This window comes from Mobula hypostoma, chromosome 1 (genome assembly GCF_963921235.1).
Source record: "Mobula hypostoma chromosome 1, sMobHyp1.1, whole genome shotgun sequence".
Taxonomy (NCBI): domain Eukaryota; kingdom Metazoa; phylum Chordata; class Chondrichthyes; order Myliobatiformes; family Myliobatidae; genus Mobula; species Mobula hypostoma.
In genome coordinates, this window is record NC_086097.1 from 157,499,215 (window position 1) to 157,513,793 (window position 14,579).

The 14,579-nt window shown below is 41.4% G+C and overlaps 1 protein-coding gene across 12 annotated transcripts in view; it reads right to left on the reverse strand.

The window, feature by feature from the left end:
* The window catches only part of adgrb1a (adhesion G protein-coupled receptor B1a), a 566,941-nt gene that overhangs the window by 108,015 nt on the left and 444,347 nt on the right, over nucleotides 1-14,579 (reverse strand). For all 12 annotated transcript variants that reach the window (XM_063058411.1, XM_063058402.1, XM_063058383.1 and 9 more), the window contains one exon: nucleotides 11,759-11,861. In XM_063058411.1, the coding sequence (XP_062914481.1) occupies nucleotides 11,759-11,861 (103 nt within the window). The remainder of the gene's footprint in view (nucleotides 1-11,758; nucleotides 11,862-14,579) is intronic.

The following is a 14,579-nucleotide window of genomic DNA, read 5'->3' on the forward strand; positions in this document are numbered from 1 at the left end:
TGATGATAAGAATTTTCTTCAATTAAGCACTGTCTACAGAAATCTCTGTTGTTAGCAGGTGCTGAGTCCAAGGGCACTCAAAATGGAAGCATCTATCAAAGTCCAGAAACAGTTAGAAATTGTTTATCTGAAGAGTTAGAGTGCTAAAGTGTAAATTAGTTCACTGGAGTTTTAATGGAGTAGTTTTATGTGTGCTATTGAAAAGGTCTTTGATTATAAACGACTAATGCGAATAAGGAAAATTAAAATGCTACCAGTTCTTATTTTTCCTTAAAATAATTAAATTTAGTTCAGCAAAACATAATCTATTTTAAATAATGCAGCTTGTAAATCACTTTGAAAACGCGACCACAAGAATCAGCCTATCATCACAGGGAACTGATGGAGCAGTGCAAGACTCCTGTGGAGAACAGGGAATTTTCACACCTTGTCAGTTTCCATTATCCATTAAGTTACTGGGTGGGAAGGGATGTCCTGATCCACACAAGTTGCAACCAAGCGCTACCCACCACTCAATACCCTGCAGGCCTCTGAATGCATGTCATTTTGACTAGAGTGTGGTTAAGCTCTATTTCAGATATTTTTTCACATGTAAGGAATATCCTCAAAGTGACTTGTATACATTACATTTGGGATTACCTTGATAAAACGCCAATATCTAATGAGCTATTAGAATAATCTTAACATTTAAAGACAATATTTCTTTGTGATTTCATTGAATCTCTTCTAAATATTTTTTTCTCTGGTCTTTATAAAGGCAAGCTAAAAACTGGAACAAAAAATATTGTCCATTTGACAAACTACATGTACTCTGATTCTAAGCCTTGACTATGTTTTTTTGTTTAAAGTCTGATGAATATCCTGACCTTTGCTATCCATTTCTTAATGTTGATAATCAAAGAGGAGACACTGTTTCAGCAAAATCTCGCCATCTCCCAAGACAAGAAGCAATTGAACGCAGTAGGAGTGAGATGGTCATTGGATACTAAAGCAGACTAACAAATTGCCTACTATTTACTGTCTTTGGGGCGGGGGGGGTGGGAATCAGCATGTGCATCATCTTTCATTCAGATTTGTTTTTTTTAAACTCAATCATTTTGTTTAAAATGCCAAGGTTCAAAAGAAGTCCTTTCTCTAGAAAACAGTACAAATATCAGGAAAAGTTTTTTTTTAATGATATAAAACATAGAAATCAAGCTATTTAAATCTGAAATCTGTCTGATAGCGCAGGAGGAAGGAGGTAATTGGAGGAAGTGAAATACAAAATGACTTGCAGAATTGCTACTGTACATATTTCTACTTTAAACCAGAGGGTCATTTGTCAGCAGGAATGTTACCAGCATCAAGTTAGAAATAAATATTAGAACGTACTAAAATGTTTACTGCTTAATCCTGGCAAATACCTTAATAAATTGGCAATATAATGCTTGAATGAGGCCTTCTGAATGAGACAAAATCGCCCAGTTGGCTTTGAAGCACAGCCAAATTAGATTATCATCACAAAATATAGCCACCTCAAGTGGATTTAGCTATTCATATCATGAATCATTGGATACTGGCATAATTGGAGTGAAATGGAGAGAAGATTCAGAAATTATAAGATTATATGGTATACTATGAATAAGTTAATTATTCCGTGCACAAGCTGATTATACATTGAGATCCCCCTCCCTCACTCACCTTAAAACTGCTTGTTACTTGTTACATACACCTGTCAGGGTGCATTCTGCAGATACCTTATAAGGTAACCGTAGCCTTCAGCCAGGAGCAGATGTCATCAGGTGGTTCCCAAACTTCACAGAGAGTTTCGACCATTAACCATGACACTCTCCAGTTGGTGGGCCAGCAGTGGTGGCCAAATTACTGCCCATCTGCTCCTGGCTTCCAGCTTCCCTCCTCTCGCCTACTCCAAATCCAACAAGAGGCTCGTTCTGCCTTTTCCCCCATCCTACGAGCTGCTTGTTTTTTCCTTTCATCCAGGCCCAGAGCTGACAACAATGCTGATTTGGGTGGGAAACCTCTGCAGCCGATCTCCACAGGGAACAACCATGCCTGCAATCACTTGTCTTTGCACTCCTGCACTAAAGGCTGGTACTTCAAGGCCTTTCTCTCGTGGGCCTCTTCCCATTCCTTCTCCCACACAGTACAATGTCCGGGTGTAGGATTGTGTGCACCACATCCAGGAACTGCAGCCTCCTTTCCCACATTGACCTTCATCTCCCAGGACCTGGCCGTTCGCAGCAGATTGGGCTTCGATTGTTTGGTTACGAAAGGCCTGGCTCCCTCTTTGATGAAGGTGATGGCCTTCCTCAAATCTGTGCCAGCCATCCTCTTCTTGTATCTCTCGAGTGTCAGCAAGAGCCAGAAGCACTTTATCATGGCGCCACCTATACCGTCCTTGAGTTAGAGCTGTTCTACACCCGGACAGTATATGAGCCAGTGTCCCCTTTTGACCACAGAGCTTACAGTTCGGGTCCTCTCTCATCCCCTATGTGTACAGATGTAATGGGGAAGGAAAGGTGTCATACATGGATTGCAAGAGGAAGGAAATACAAAGGGCTCCAGTCTCCATAACTGCCCATGAGATCTTGCGCTTGGGCAGATCCCATTTTGTCCAGGCACCCTGGGACCCTTGTTCCACTGCCTTTGACATCCGCTTCTCTTCCTCATGGATCCGTACTTCTGCCTGTACCATGTCTTGCCTGTTCCTTATGCTTGCGTTTCCCCATTGCTGGAAGTAAACTGAGCCGAGGCCTTGTCGCCCGACGCAGGGGTTGCCAATGATATCTCGCAGCTTCAGAGAACACACTGCCTCCTCCACAGCTGCGTTGGCTGCCCACTTGCGCCCAGATCTGGTTGTAACGCCTGCTTGCTTTACCAAGACGTCATTGAAATCTCTCAAGCTTAATAAGGCTCTGCATTTTGCAACCTTGAATTCCTCCACAACAGATGACAGGGGTAGCTGCAGTTGCTCAGAACGAATGTAGAGGCCCACTGAAGAGAAGCTCGGGGGAACTCCCAACCATCTTCGCGGGTGCTTGTTGGTTTTTCTCTCGATGCCCTCTACGGCAGTCATGGGGAACTCATAAAGTGTGAAGAGCCAGAGAAGCCTGGGCAGAAGGCCGTATTGGTACAACCAGGTCTTGAATTTACCAGGAAGTCCGGGTTTGTCGATCTTCTTCAACCATTCGTCTGTCTGCTTCATAGCATTAGCCCCATCTGTCAGTGACACACTAAACCACTTCCCCAAGCATTTTATCGGGTTATCTTCGATGGAAGGGATGACCTCACCCTGAACTTGGAGGCTAAACTTGCTAATAACTTTGCCCTTTCTGATCACCATACACCTGGACTTCTTGGCTTTGAAGGACATCCTCACCCAAGTGGCTTCATTGTCCAGGGTTTCCAATACCCATCTTGCTTGGACATGTGATACAGTTGTTACAGTGATATCATCCATGAACCCTCGTAGAGACGACTGTACAAAGCCCGACTCCAGCGTCAGGCCGTGGGTTACATTTTCTGCTGCTGATATTAGGAGGTTCATTCCCATAGTAAATAGGGTGGGAGAGATGGTGCACCCTGTTGGAATCCCCTTCTGGAGGTCCTGCCAACTAGTTGCGAAATAGGCTGATGTAAATCTGAGTTTGAATCCTCCCAAGTAGCTAGTGATCATGTCTCGAATAGCCACTGGGATGTAGTACTGGTCAAGTCCTTCTAGGATGAGGTCATGTGGAATAGACCCGTAGGCATTCGCGAGGTCTAACGAGACAACTGTTAGGTTGCCTTTTTTCTGCTTGACCTCACGGATCAAATGGCTAATCATTGAGGTGTGTTCCAGACACCCCGAAAAGCCTGGAATACTGCCTTTCTGGATGGATGTGTTGATATAGTAGTTCTGCATCATGTAAGAACTCAGCCTTCTTGCAAGCGAGCACAGAAAAGAAAATCTTACATTCCACATCCAGGAGAGAAATTGTCCTAAACTGGGCAATTGTGGAAGAATCCTCTTCCTTTGGAATAAAGCATCCCTCTGCCAATTTCCAACTTGACGGAATAGTACCTTTGGCCCAGATCCTTCTCATGACCTTCCACAGCCTCTGAAGAAGTTTTGGGCATTTCTTTCCACCTTACCAGGTATGCCGCTTGGGCCTGGGGCAGCTGATGCTTTAGCTTTCCGGATGATGTCCTGGATTTCCTATCATGTAGGCTCCTTCACATTCTGCTCAATTGATGGTTTCTCCAGTCTCCGCACAGCCCGATTGGTCCCTAGTCCCTGACCCCTCCGTGGGTCACTGTGCGCCTCCCGCAGGAGCTCCTCTACCTCTGGCTTCGAGCTGGATAGTATACCAGATTTTTGTTGGCCGAGGAGAGTCCTGGTGAAGCTGAATGGATCTCTCACAAACTGCGCTCGCCTCTTCTCTTTCTTCCTTCTTTGCCGTTGTAGATGTTCCGCCCTCCGGAGTTTGCACAGCTTTTCCCGCAGCATACTGGTTAAGTCCTTGATACCTTCTTTTTCAGCCGGTGAGCTGGTTTTAAACCTTTTGTTGAGCGTCTTTAATTCACCTCTCAAGCGACGAACCTCTTAGTTTCCCTCCTACTTAGTTGCTGCGGTAACTCGGGTTGGTTCTCCGCTCCATTGGGCAAAATTGTTCCTTGGCTAGATTGTACGCTATGACTGTCAGTGAGTCGATCTTTCTGTGCACTGGACCTGCTAAGGCAACTTCCAGGATGCCATCTAGATCATCATCCAACTGCATCCAGGTGATGTTGTCTGATGATCTAGGCCATTTGATCCTGTCTTTCCTTGACGAATGGATTGGGGTAGCAGAAGAGGAACTCACTTGATCTGTTGTTTGGTGCTGAGGTGACAAGTGCGGAGAGATCTTCAGCTCTGTGGGGTGCTTCCCGGCTCGAATTCTCCTTCGTCTCACCGGACGCCAAGTCCGTGCACTGCACTTGGGTCACCATTGATCCACATCTAGACCAGCTCTGATGTATCTTGAGCCCTCTGTTTTTGCAGACTTTCCCGCAATGACACCTTACCGTGAATTCCTCTCCGGTCAGTGTTGTTTGCTTTAGCTTCCTCGTAGTTGTGTTTCCTGTCCTGGCCGTTGCCGGCATGACCGTCCTGTTGAGTCTCTCATCCTCCCCCCGTCTCGGGAGACTCTGGGGGTATTGCTCTTCATGTTCAATCATAGCTTGAGTGGGGCCCTCTTGCGAGTGCTGCCCACAAGGTTGCTAGCCTTGTGAGCCTGTGCCAGTCTTTCCTGGAGGTCAGCTGTCTCTCCAGCGTCACCAACTTCCTCGGTTGTCATCCAGTCTTTTCTGGAAGCCACTGGTACAAACCAGAGATTACTTGTTATATACACCTGTTAGGGTGCATTCTCCAGATACCATATAAGGTAACCGTAGCCTTCAGCCAGGAGCAGACGTCATCAATCTCAAAAGTCTCAAAAAAATTGCAACACTGACCAATTTGAATAACCTCTTTTGAGAAACACTATACAGTGCCTTGAAAAAGTATTCAGCCCCCAACCCTTTGAGTATTACAACCAGGGATTTGAATCAATTGAACTGAGCATTTGTATTTGTGAATCACATGCTCCTCTTTTTCACAGTAGTGTCCAAAAGCAGGGAAAACTGTAAAGCACAAAAACTTAAAAATTCAAAAACTGAAATGTCAGCAGTTCAAAGTATTCATGCTCAGCAGTTGGTTGAACAACCTCTCACAGCTATTACTGTTAGCAGTCTTTTTGGATAAGTCTCTATTAGCTTTGCACAATATGATGGAGCAAGATTTGCCCAATCCTTCCTGCAAAATTGCTCAAGCTGTGTCAGGTCAGTTGAGGAGTGGCGGTGGACAGAAATCTTGAGGTCTTGCCAGATATGTTCGATTAGGCTAAGTTCTGGACTCTGACTGGGCCACTCAAGGACATCAATTTTCTTCATATGAAGCCACTCCATGCTTGCTCCGACAGTGTGCTTTGAGTGCGTCCTGCAGAAGATGAACTTCCTCCCCAGTTTAAATTTTCTGGCAGAGCTAGCAGATTTTTATCCAGAATCTTTCTGTATTCAACAGGACTCATCTTCCTATCAATCCCAACCAAATTTCCAGTTACTGCTGCAGAAAATCATCCCCAGAGTATGATGCTACCTTCACCATACTTTACAGTAGGGATGGTGTTACCTGGCTGATGCGCAGTATTAGATTTACGTCACACAGACCACTCAGTGTTGAGGCCAAGAAGTCCCGCTTTAGCTCATCTGGCCACAAGACCTTCTTCCACATCTTACAGTATCTTAAGTGATATTTTGCAAAGTCCTTATGAGAAAGGATATGATTTTTTTTTAAAAAAGACAGAGCTTCTTCCTTGCCACTCTTCCTTTTTATGCGTGGTCTTGGAGCTTGAGGAGCTATGAACTTCATTTCCAGTTGCAGCCACTGATTTCTGCAGCTCACTGAGAGTGACTGTTGGTGTCACAGTAGCTTCTCTTACAAGTGCCATTCTCTTCCAGCTACCAAGTTTAAAGGAGTGGCCTGACCGAGGCAGAGTGGCTATGGTTTCAAGATGGGCTGCACCAAGCTCTGAGGTATGTTCAATGTCTTTGTAATGGTCTTGTACCCTTCCCCAGATTTGTCCTTCTCTATTATCATTTCCCTAACCTGTCTTGAATGCTCTTCTGTCTTCACCTTGATTTGATCTGTTGAAAATCTGTTATACTGTCGGACCTTACAAAGAGAGTAAGTACTTAACAGTATTCTTATGAATTCATTGAAAATAGATGATCCTCCAATGTTCTACATCAATAAATTGAGTGAGTTGGTAAGGCAGTATACAGTTCTGCACCTGACGAAAATTAGCATCTTAATTCCACCTCACAATTTTGGTTCTTAATTTTTAGTAAATTGTTGACATTTTTTGGAATCTTTCTTTTGATTTGAAATGATGCACAATGTTTTGCAGATGAGCTAAAAAAAACCTACTTCAATATATTTTAAATTTAGAAAATATACCAAGTAAAATGTGAAAATAGTTGTGTGGGCTGAATACTTTTTCAAGGCACTGTATTGTCCCCTACCTGACTGATGTCTCAATTACTGTGACTGACTTAGCAGAAATATTCATACAATTGATTTTATCTTCCAAAACTTTGGAAATTGGTGGTCATATGTAATCACTAACACCAACTCTACAAGGTTGCAGCAGTTCTGTATTATTTTCCCATACAGTTGCTGGATTTTTAGATTTTAAAAATTCTCCACAATAGCACAGCAGATAAACATGCTGTTTTAAGTAATTCCCAGTCATGTAGACCAGTGGATAGGTTGCAATTGACATTCTTATCTTGTGTTAGTTGGTTATATTTGTAGGTATCATCCTTGGTTCAATAAAACTCTTTGAATCAAATTATGTGTTCAAACACAGAACATAGAAACATAGAAGGCCTACAGCACAATACAGGCCCTTTGGTCACAATGCTGTGTCAAACATGTACTTACTTTAGAAATTACCTTGGGTTACCCATAGCTCTCTGCTTTTCTAAGCTCCATGTACCTATCCAGGGGTCTCTTAAAAGACCCTATCGTATCCGCCTCCACCACCATCACCAGCAGCCCATTCCACACACTCACCACTCTCTGTGTAAAAAACTTACCCCTGACATCTCCTCTGTACTTCCAAGCACCTTAAAACTGTGCCTGCTGGAAATGCTACACACTGGAAATGCAGCACGGCTGGACACGCTGCCTTTCAGATGAAATTGAAACGAACAACTGCCTACCCTCTCACTGAGAATATGCATGTTCAAAGAGAAACTGGGATGTTCTCCTGGTGTTCTAGGCAACAGCAATCATTCAAACAACTGAACAATTTAGTTGGTCTGGTTGAGAGTCGGGGGAGTTGTTATGCTCTGTATTTGCAGTTTACCTAAGAGGTAACAGTGACAAAATGTATTTCAAAGTGGCCTTAAAGCAGTTTGAACATCAGAATATGAAAGATGCCTTCATCGGAAATTCATTCTCCCTTTCAATTAAAAGGCCTCTGCAGAAAAGCACAATTTCAAAAATAATGGTTACAAAATGGATTGCAAGTTTTCTGGTGATTTTAATAGCCAACCAAAGTGCCAACATTCATCATCTTTGCTTATATCTGTGGAATGACAAATTGGATGGAAAATGGATGACCATCAGCATCGTCAGCAGCTTTGCGAGTGAAGAAAATTTGAAATGTGGCACACGAGATTGCAATCCTCAAGGACAAATGGAGCTACAAGCTTGGAGGCCACTTTGCTGAGAAATCAGTTAAAATTTTGAACAATAAACAAGTTAATGTTGTAGAGTTGATGGGTGGAAATAAAAGTTCAAGCCTGACATTGAGAGTAAGGAATCACTTTACTTACAGACATGTTTGACCTGCAGGGTCACAAGTGTATAATAACTTGTATTGTGCTGCAGATGGAATAGTATGAGTATGCTGTAAGTGTTGCAGACAACTTTAATTTCAAAACACTTCTCTGGACACGAAGTACACCATAACAGGATTGGATTATGCTTCCAAAATTCATAATGTCACAGGCAGAGTATAATGTTCTGGTTCAGTGACTGCCATATTTAATACTATTGGTCTGGGTTAGATATCTAGGCAAATCAGATAACAAAGTGAGCTCCAGTGATGATAGTTTGAACAATCAAAGCCCATCATCCTTAATTTTAATTACCTCTCACGGCCCTGGAAATTCATTTACACACTGAAAGTGTTTTGAGGGGTCATTAACTTAATCTGATAATTTTATTTTTTTCCATATATGTTCTAGACCAGCTGAATATTCTCAGAATTTTCTGCTTTTTGTTCTAACTTTGAATAACATCAGGATTTTATTTTTTACAATGTTGAATTCAATTTGCATTGATCCAGTATTTGCAATCAGCAGTTCACTACCTAAACCTACTATTCATCTCATTAACTTGCTCAGATATACCTTCGTGGTGGTAATCAGCAGTAAGATAATGTCTTGGATACTTTTGGGAAGATGTGGGGGTGTGGAGCGGTGGAGGAGGGCGAGGGATGAGAACAAGACTTTTCCAAAAACACCTGAAATAAACCTTTGATTGGTGCTTGGTCAGCTGCCAAAATTCTGAATATTTCTGGCATTCAGAAACACTCAAGTACTATTAAAATAATTAGTAATGTTTTTACAGTTTGCACTATTAAAATTTAAAAAAAATTAATTCAGAAACAACTCTATACTTTTCCCCAATGAAATGATCAGAGTATCTGTCCCTGCCCAATCGGGTGGTTTGCTCCATTGAATTCCATCCGTGAAAAGTGGCAAAGTTCTGCACTACAAATCTACCTCAATGCTGGACTATGCTGGGCGAAGATGAACTGTCACAACCATGGGATTTCTATAAAAATGCATACGTTTTCAAATTGTGAACAATCAGCAAACAATTCCAGTACATAAAACTTTTAAAAATAATTCTCTCTTTATATAAAAGTATGCAGAAATAAATGTAGCAACTGTTGACAATTTGAAATAAAAATAGAAAACTTTCTTTAACCTTGAGTTTAACTTGTTTGATTTTTTGATCTTCATTTTTTTTGGGGGCGGGGGCAGAATAGTCATCTGCTCTCAATTCTAAACTTCTCTCTCCAAATTTATAAATGCACCTTCTCAGAATCTGGCTGATGGTGAATCTTCACACTGAGAGAGTGATATACTTTTTATAGATCAGGTTTAATTTAAATATGAAAGGAAGTTAAGGATGCCCAGATTAGCTCCTTACGAGCAAGAGGGGTGGGGACTAGAAATGGAGCACACAAACAAAGCCATTGCTCCAGAGCTAGTCCGGAGGTCTGCCATTATTATCAAATGCACTGTCCTCCAAAAATGAATTTATGAAGCTAGATTATACTGGATAAGACAAAGGTTAAGGACTAAATACACTGAAAATAGAAAATACTATTCAGAAATCAGGCAACATACACTGTGGCCACTTTATTAGGTACACCTACACATCTGCTCATTGATGCAAGGGATCACTCAACAACAATCGCTGCAAACAATAGCTTATAACTTCCCTTTCAAGCTGTGTTTCTAAACTGCCTGTACTACCTGGCATTTTTATTCTCTGGGGGATTCAGTGAACTGGAGCCTCGAAGGTACAGTGCCATTGCAGTGGCACTGAGGGGCCTAGGCCTGAGAGCGAGGAACAAGCCAATGTTTGGCCAATTTAAGCACTGGGCCAGATTGAACAGGTCAGCTACAGGCCAAATTGAGACTGCAAGGCCTGGACTCAAGAGTGAGGAACAAGCCGATGTCTGACTGATTTTAGTTCAGGGGAAAATTGAAAAGGTCGGGGCCAAAGGCAAGTGTCAGGCTGCTGTTCAGCTCTCTGCTCCATGAGGTTTACTCATCTCTGCGCTGAAATTAGACCGTGGCCTGCAACTAAAGGGCTCTTGGAACGGCTTCAGTGATGAACTGGCTTCAAGGTTATGGACTCACTTTTGTGAACTTTAGTTCTGAGTATTACTTACTTAATTCTAACTGTTTACAAAATTTGTTCTTTTTTTTTGCACAATGAGTGTTTGACAGTCTTTTTATGTTCATGGGTCCTATTGGGTTTCTTTGTTTTTCTGACTGCCTGTATGACGATGAATTTCAAGGTTATATAGTATACACAGATGATAAATATACTTTGAACTTTGAAATATCTAATCAGCCAATCATGTGGCAGCAACTCAATGTAGAAAAGCATGCAGACATGGTCAAGAGATGTTTGTTGTTCAGATTAGACATCAGAATGGGGAAGAAATGTGACCTGAGTGACTTTGACCATGGAATAATTTTGAGTATCGCAGAAACTGCTGATCTCTTGGGGTTTTCACGTACAACAATCTCTACAGTTTCCAAAAATGGTGCAAAAACCAGAAAAAAAAATCCAGTGAGCAACCGTTATGTACGCAAAAATGCCTTGTTAATGACAGAGGTCAGAGGAGAATGGCTAGACTGGTTCAAGCTGACAGGAAGGTGATAGTAATGCAACTGACCACGCATTACAACAGCGGTGTGCCATACAGCATCTCTGAATGCACAACACATCAATTCTTGAAGTGAATGCACTACAGCAGCAGAAGACCACATGGGTTCCACTCCTGTACCTAACAAAGTGGCCACTGAGTGTATGCAGCGAGCAACCAAGTTACTCCCCATTTCAGATTGATGATCTTTTCACGAAAAATGAGAAGACGGTGTCATATTTTAAGTTGCATAGAATAGGTGGTCATGGAGACAACAGAGCAAATGTCTGTGACAGTGGAAACCAACATTGTTTTTGAGAGGTCCCATGAAATTGGGCGATGTGCAGATTTTTTTGTTGCTGACTGAGCAATATTTGTTGGGCAGCACAGGGAAATTTTTCTGCTTTTCTTCACTGGTTCTCTTACATTCATCCAAGAAGCAGGCTCTCAGTTTAACGTCTCAACGGAAAAGCAAACCTTCCCAGAGTATAGCCTTCCCACAGGATTGCATTCTCCATAAATTTCTGAAAGGGAGTTGAAGTCATAATCTCCCAGGCTAAGGCTAACACTTCCATGTATTAATAAATCACAACTATTTATCCACATTCCTGTAATTGAACATTTTTATTTTTCTTTGAATATCTGAAAATAACAGGATGAGAGTAATTTGGTTAAATGTCTAAAATCATCACATTAACATACATATGTGGTTTTCTGTTAAAAAATACACTTACTTTATTTCTTGTCTGAGTTTGTCCTATCAGGATGAGAGCATTTGACGAAACGATTGACAGGCAGAAGTTTATTAAAATTACTGATCGCTCTGATCGAATATACCTGCAATGTACATTAAAAACATAAGTTACAATCTAAGGCATTACAAATGAAAGGTAACTGGACATGCAACCAACAGTTAGTCATATGTCTGAATAAGTTTTGCCAACAGACATCCTCGTCAGAATAAAGTCCAATAAAAAATGGTTGGGGAAAACTGAAAGAACTTCTGACACCTTAGCTAAAATTGCAGACCCCAAAGCACGAGGAACATGTTAACTTAAGATTTTACTGAGAAGGTCATATTTGACAATCAAAGTTAATGGCTTTTATACAAATGTGGACAAATTGCCCTCTATCTCAACCCTATGGGATATTGGGTAGAAAGTCTGTCAAGTTCAACTGCTTGGCTACAAGTCCCTCAAGACTCAGACAAATATAGAATGAAGATCCCAAGTATAATTCTGAGTTTATGCTCAGCTTTCCAATCTGAGCTAGTGATGACAGGATTTATTAATTGACCTCAGTATCTTAGAGAGATAAACAGCTGGCCAAATTACCCAGTACTATATGCATGTGTGAATGAGTGGTATCAATGGAAGCAAGTTAGTTGTAAAGCTAGCGGCATTCAAACACCTTGTTAACAATCAGCATTCTTATTTGTGAAAACTGTCCTTTTCAACCACCTTTGGTGTCCATGAAATAATTTTCACATAAGTTGCCTGAGCTTTCAGGAAGAACAGAGAACAAATTAGAAGGTAACAGGGAAAATGTTAATACAAAGTTTTTAAATAGAGTAGATTAAGACATGTTCACATGTCCTAGAAAATTTTCTGTCAGCGCAATTTTCTTTCTTCCTCTTGGGCCCATGAACATCATCACCAACACAAACTCTGTTACCACAACTATCACCTGTATAGTTGGTTGAGGATTCCAAGACATAAAAAGTTTCCAAAATCAAGCTAAAACCTTCTCATTTTAATTCAACTCTAGTGAACAAGAAAGAGATTTGTCAACCTCAAGCTAATCTCACCACTTAATGGTTTCATTGGTGATCGATTTGACTATCAATTATATGATAGACTGGTGATTACACAGAACACCAAAACTGATCTTGAAATCAAAATACTCAAGAATCATATAATTTTAATCCAGGAGTAGATGACACGTTATCGTCCATAAATAGTCAGAAATCATCAAAACAAGCCCTTCAGCACTCTGTCCACTCTGATGTTCAAGCACTTAAAAATACTAATACCATTTTATCCTTCCCAGATTTCTATCAATATCCTGACTGTCACCACTAACCCACTCCAAACCCAATTTCACTACATACATAGACACTGGGAACAATTTACAACTACCAATCCTCCACATCCAACACATCATTCTCCACAGCTTCTGCCGCCTTCAATGATATTGTACCATCAAGCAGACCTTTACCTCTCCCCCACTCTCTGGTTTGCACAGGGATCGCTTGCTCCATGATTCCCTTGTCCATTCTCCCTCCAGGCACGTATCCCTGAAAGTGACAGAAATGCTACACCTATCCATTTGCCTCCTCCATCACCTCCGTTCATGATCTCAAACAGTCTTTCCAGGTGTGACAGCACCACTTTCAAGTCTGTTGGGGTCATCTACTGTATCCAGTGCTCTCGACACGGCCTACTCTATGACACATGAGACCCAACGTAAATTGGGGTCTGCTTTGTCAAACATCTTGACTCCATCCCCAAAAAGTCAAATTTCCCAGTGGCCATATATTTTAATTCCTATCCCCTTTCTTATTCCAGCATGTCAATCCATGGCCTTCTCTTCTGTCATGATGAGGCCACTCCCAGTGTGGAGAAGTAACACCAACATATTTCATCTAGGTAGCTTTCACCCTAATGGCATGAACATCAGTCTCTCCTTCTAGTAATTTTTTTCTCTCTTCTTTTATTCTCTACTCTGGCCACCTACCCCATCTTCTCACCTGCCTAGCACTTCCCCTGGTGCCTTTTCCTTTGCAGTTTACCTTTTCCACCTATTACCTCCCAGCTTATCACTTTACCCCTTCCTCCACTCACCTGGCTTCACCTATCACTTTCTAGCATGTTCTCCCTCCCTCAGCACCACCTACATTTTTATTCTGACATCTCTCCCTTCCTTTTCAGTCCTGATAAGCGGTCTCGGCCTGAATCATTGACCATTTACTCCTCTCCATAGATGCTGTCTAAACTGTTAATTTAATAATAGTCACAAGACTCACAAATGCACAATAATTTACCTACTCAGTGGATGATTGTATAGGTGCAAGTCAGTTTTTAATGCCTAACCTGACTTGAATTGAACTGATCTTCAAAAAATAGCTTCTACCCCTCTGCCATCAGATTTATGAACAGTTGATAAATCCTTTATTAATCCTATTATTCCTCTATTTATTTATTTTTGTAAGTTATAGTCATTTTCTGTCTCTGGACTGTACTGCTGTTGCCAAAGCAGAAACTTCTTGCAATTTAGAGACAGTAAATCTGATCCTGAATCTGATTTCTGATTCTTTAGTGTCAGTAAAGAACAAAACAAATTCCCTCAACCATTAGGCTCTTGAACCGGAAGGGATAATTTCACCTAACCTCACTCGCCCCATCACTAAGTTGTTCCCACAACCTACGGACTCACTTTCAAGGGCTTTTCATCTCATGTTCTTGATACTTACTGTTTATTTATTATTATTATTATTTTATTTTTCTTCTGTATTTGCACCATTTGTTGTCCTTTGCATATTGTTTGTTCCTGTTG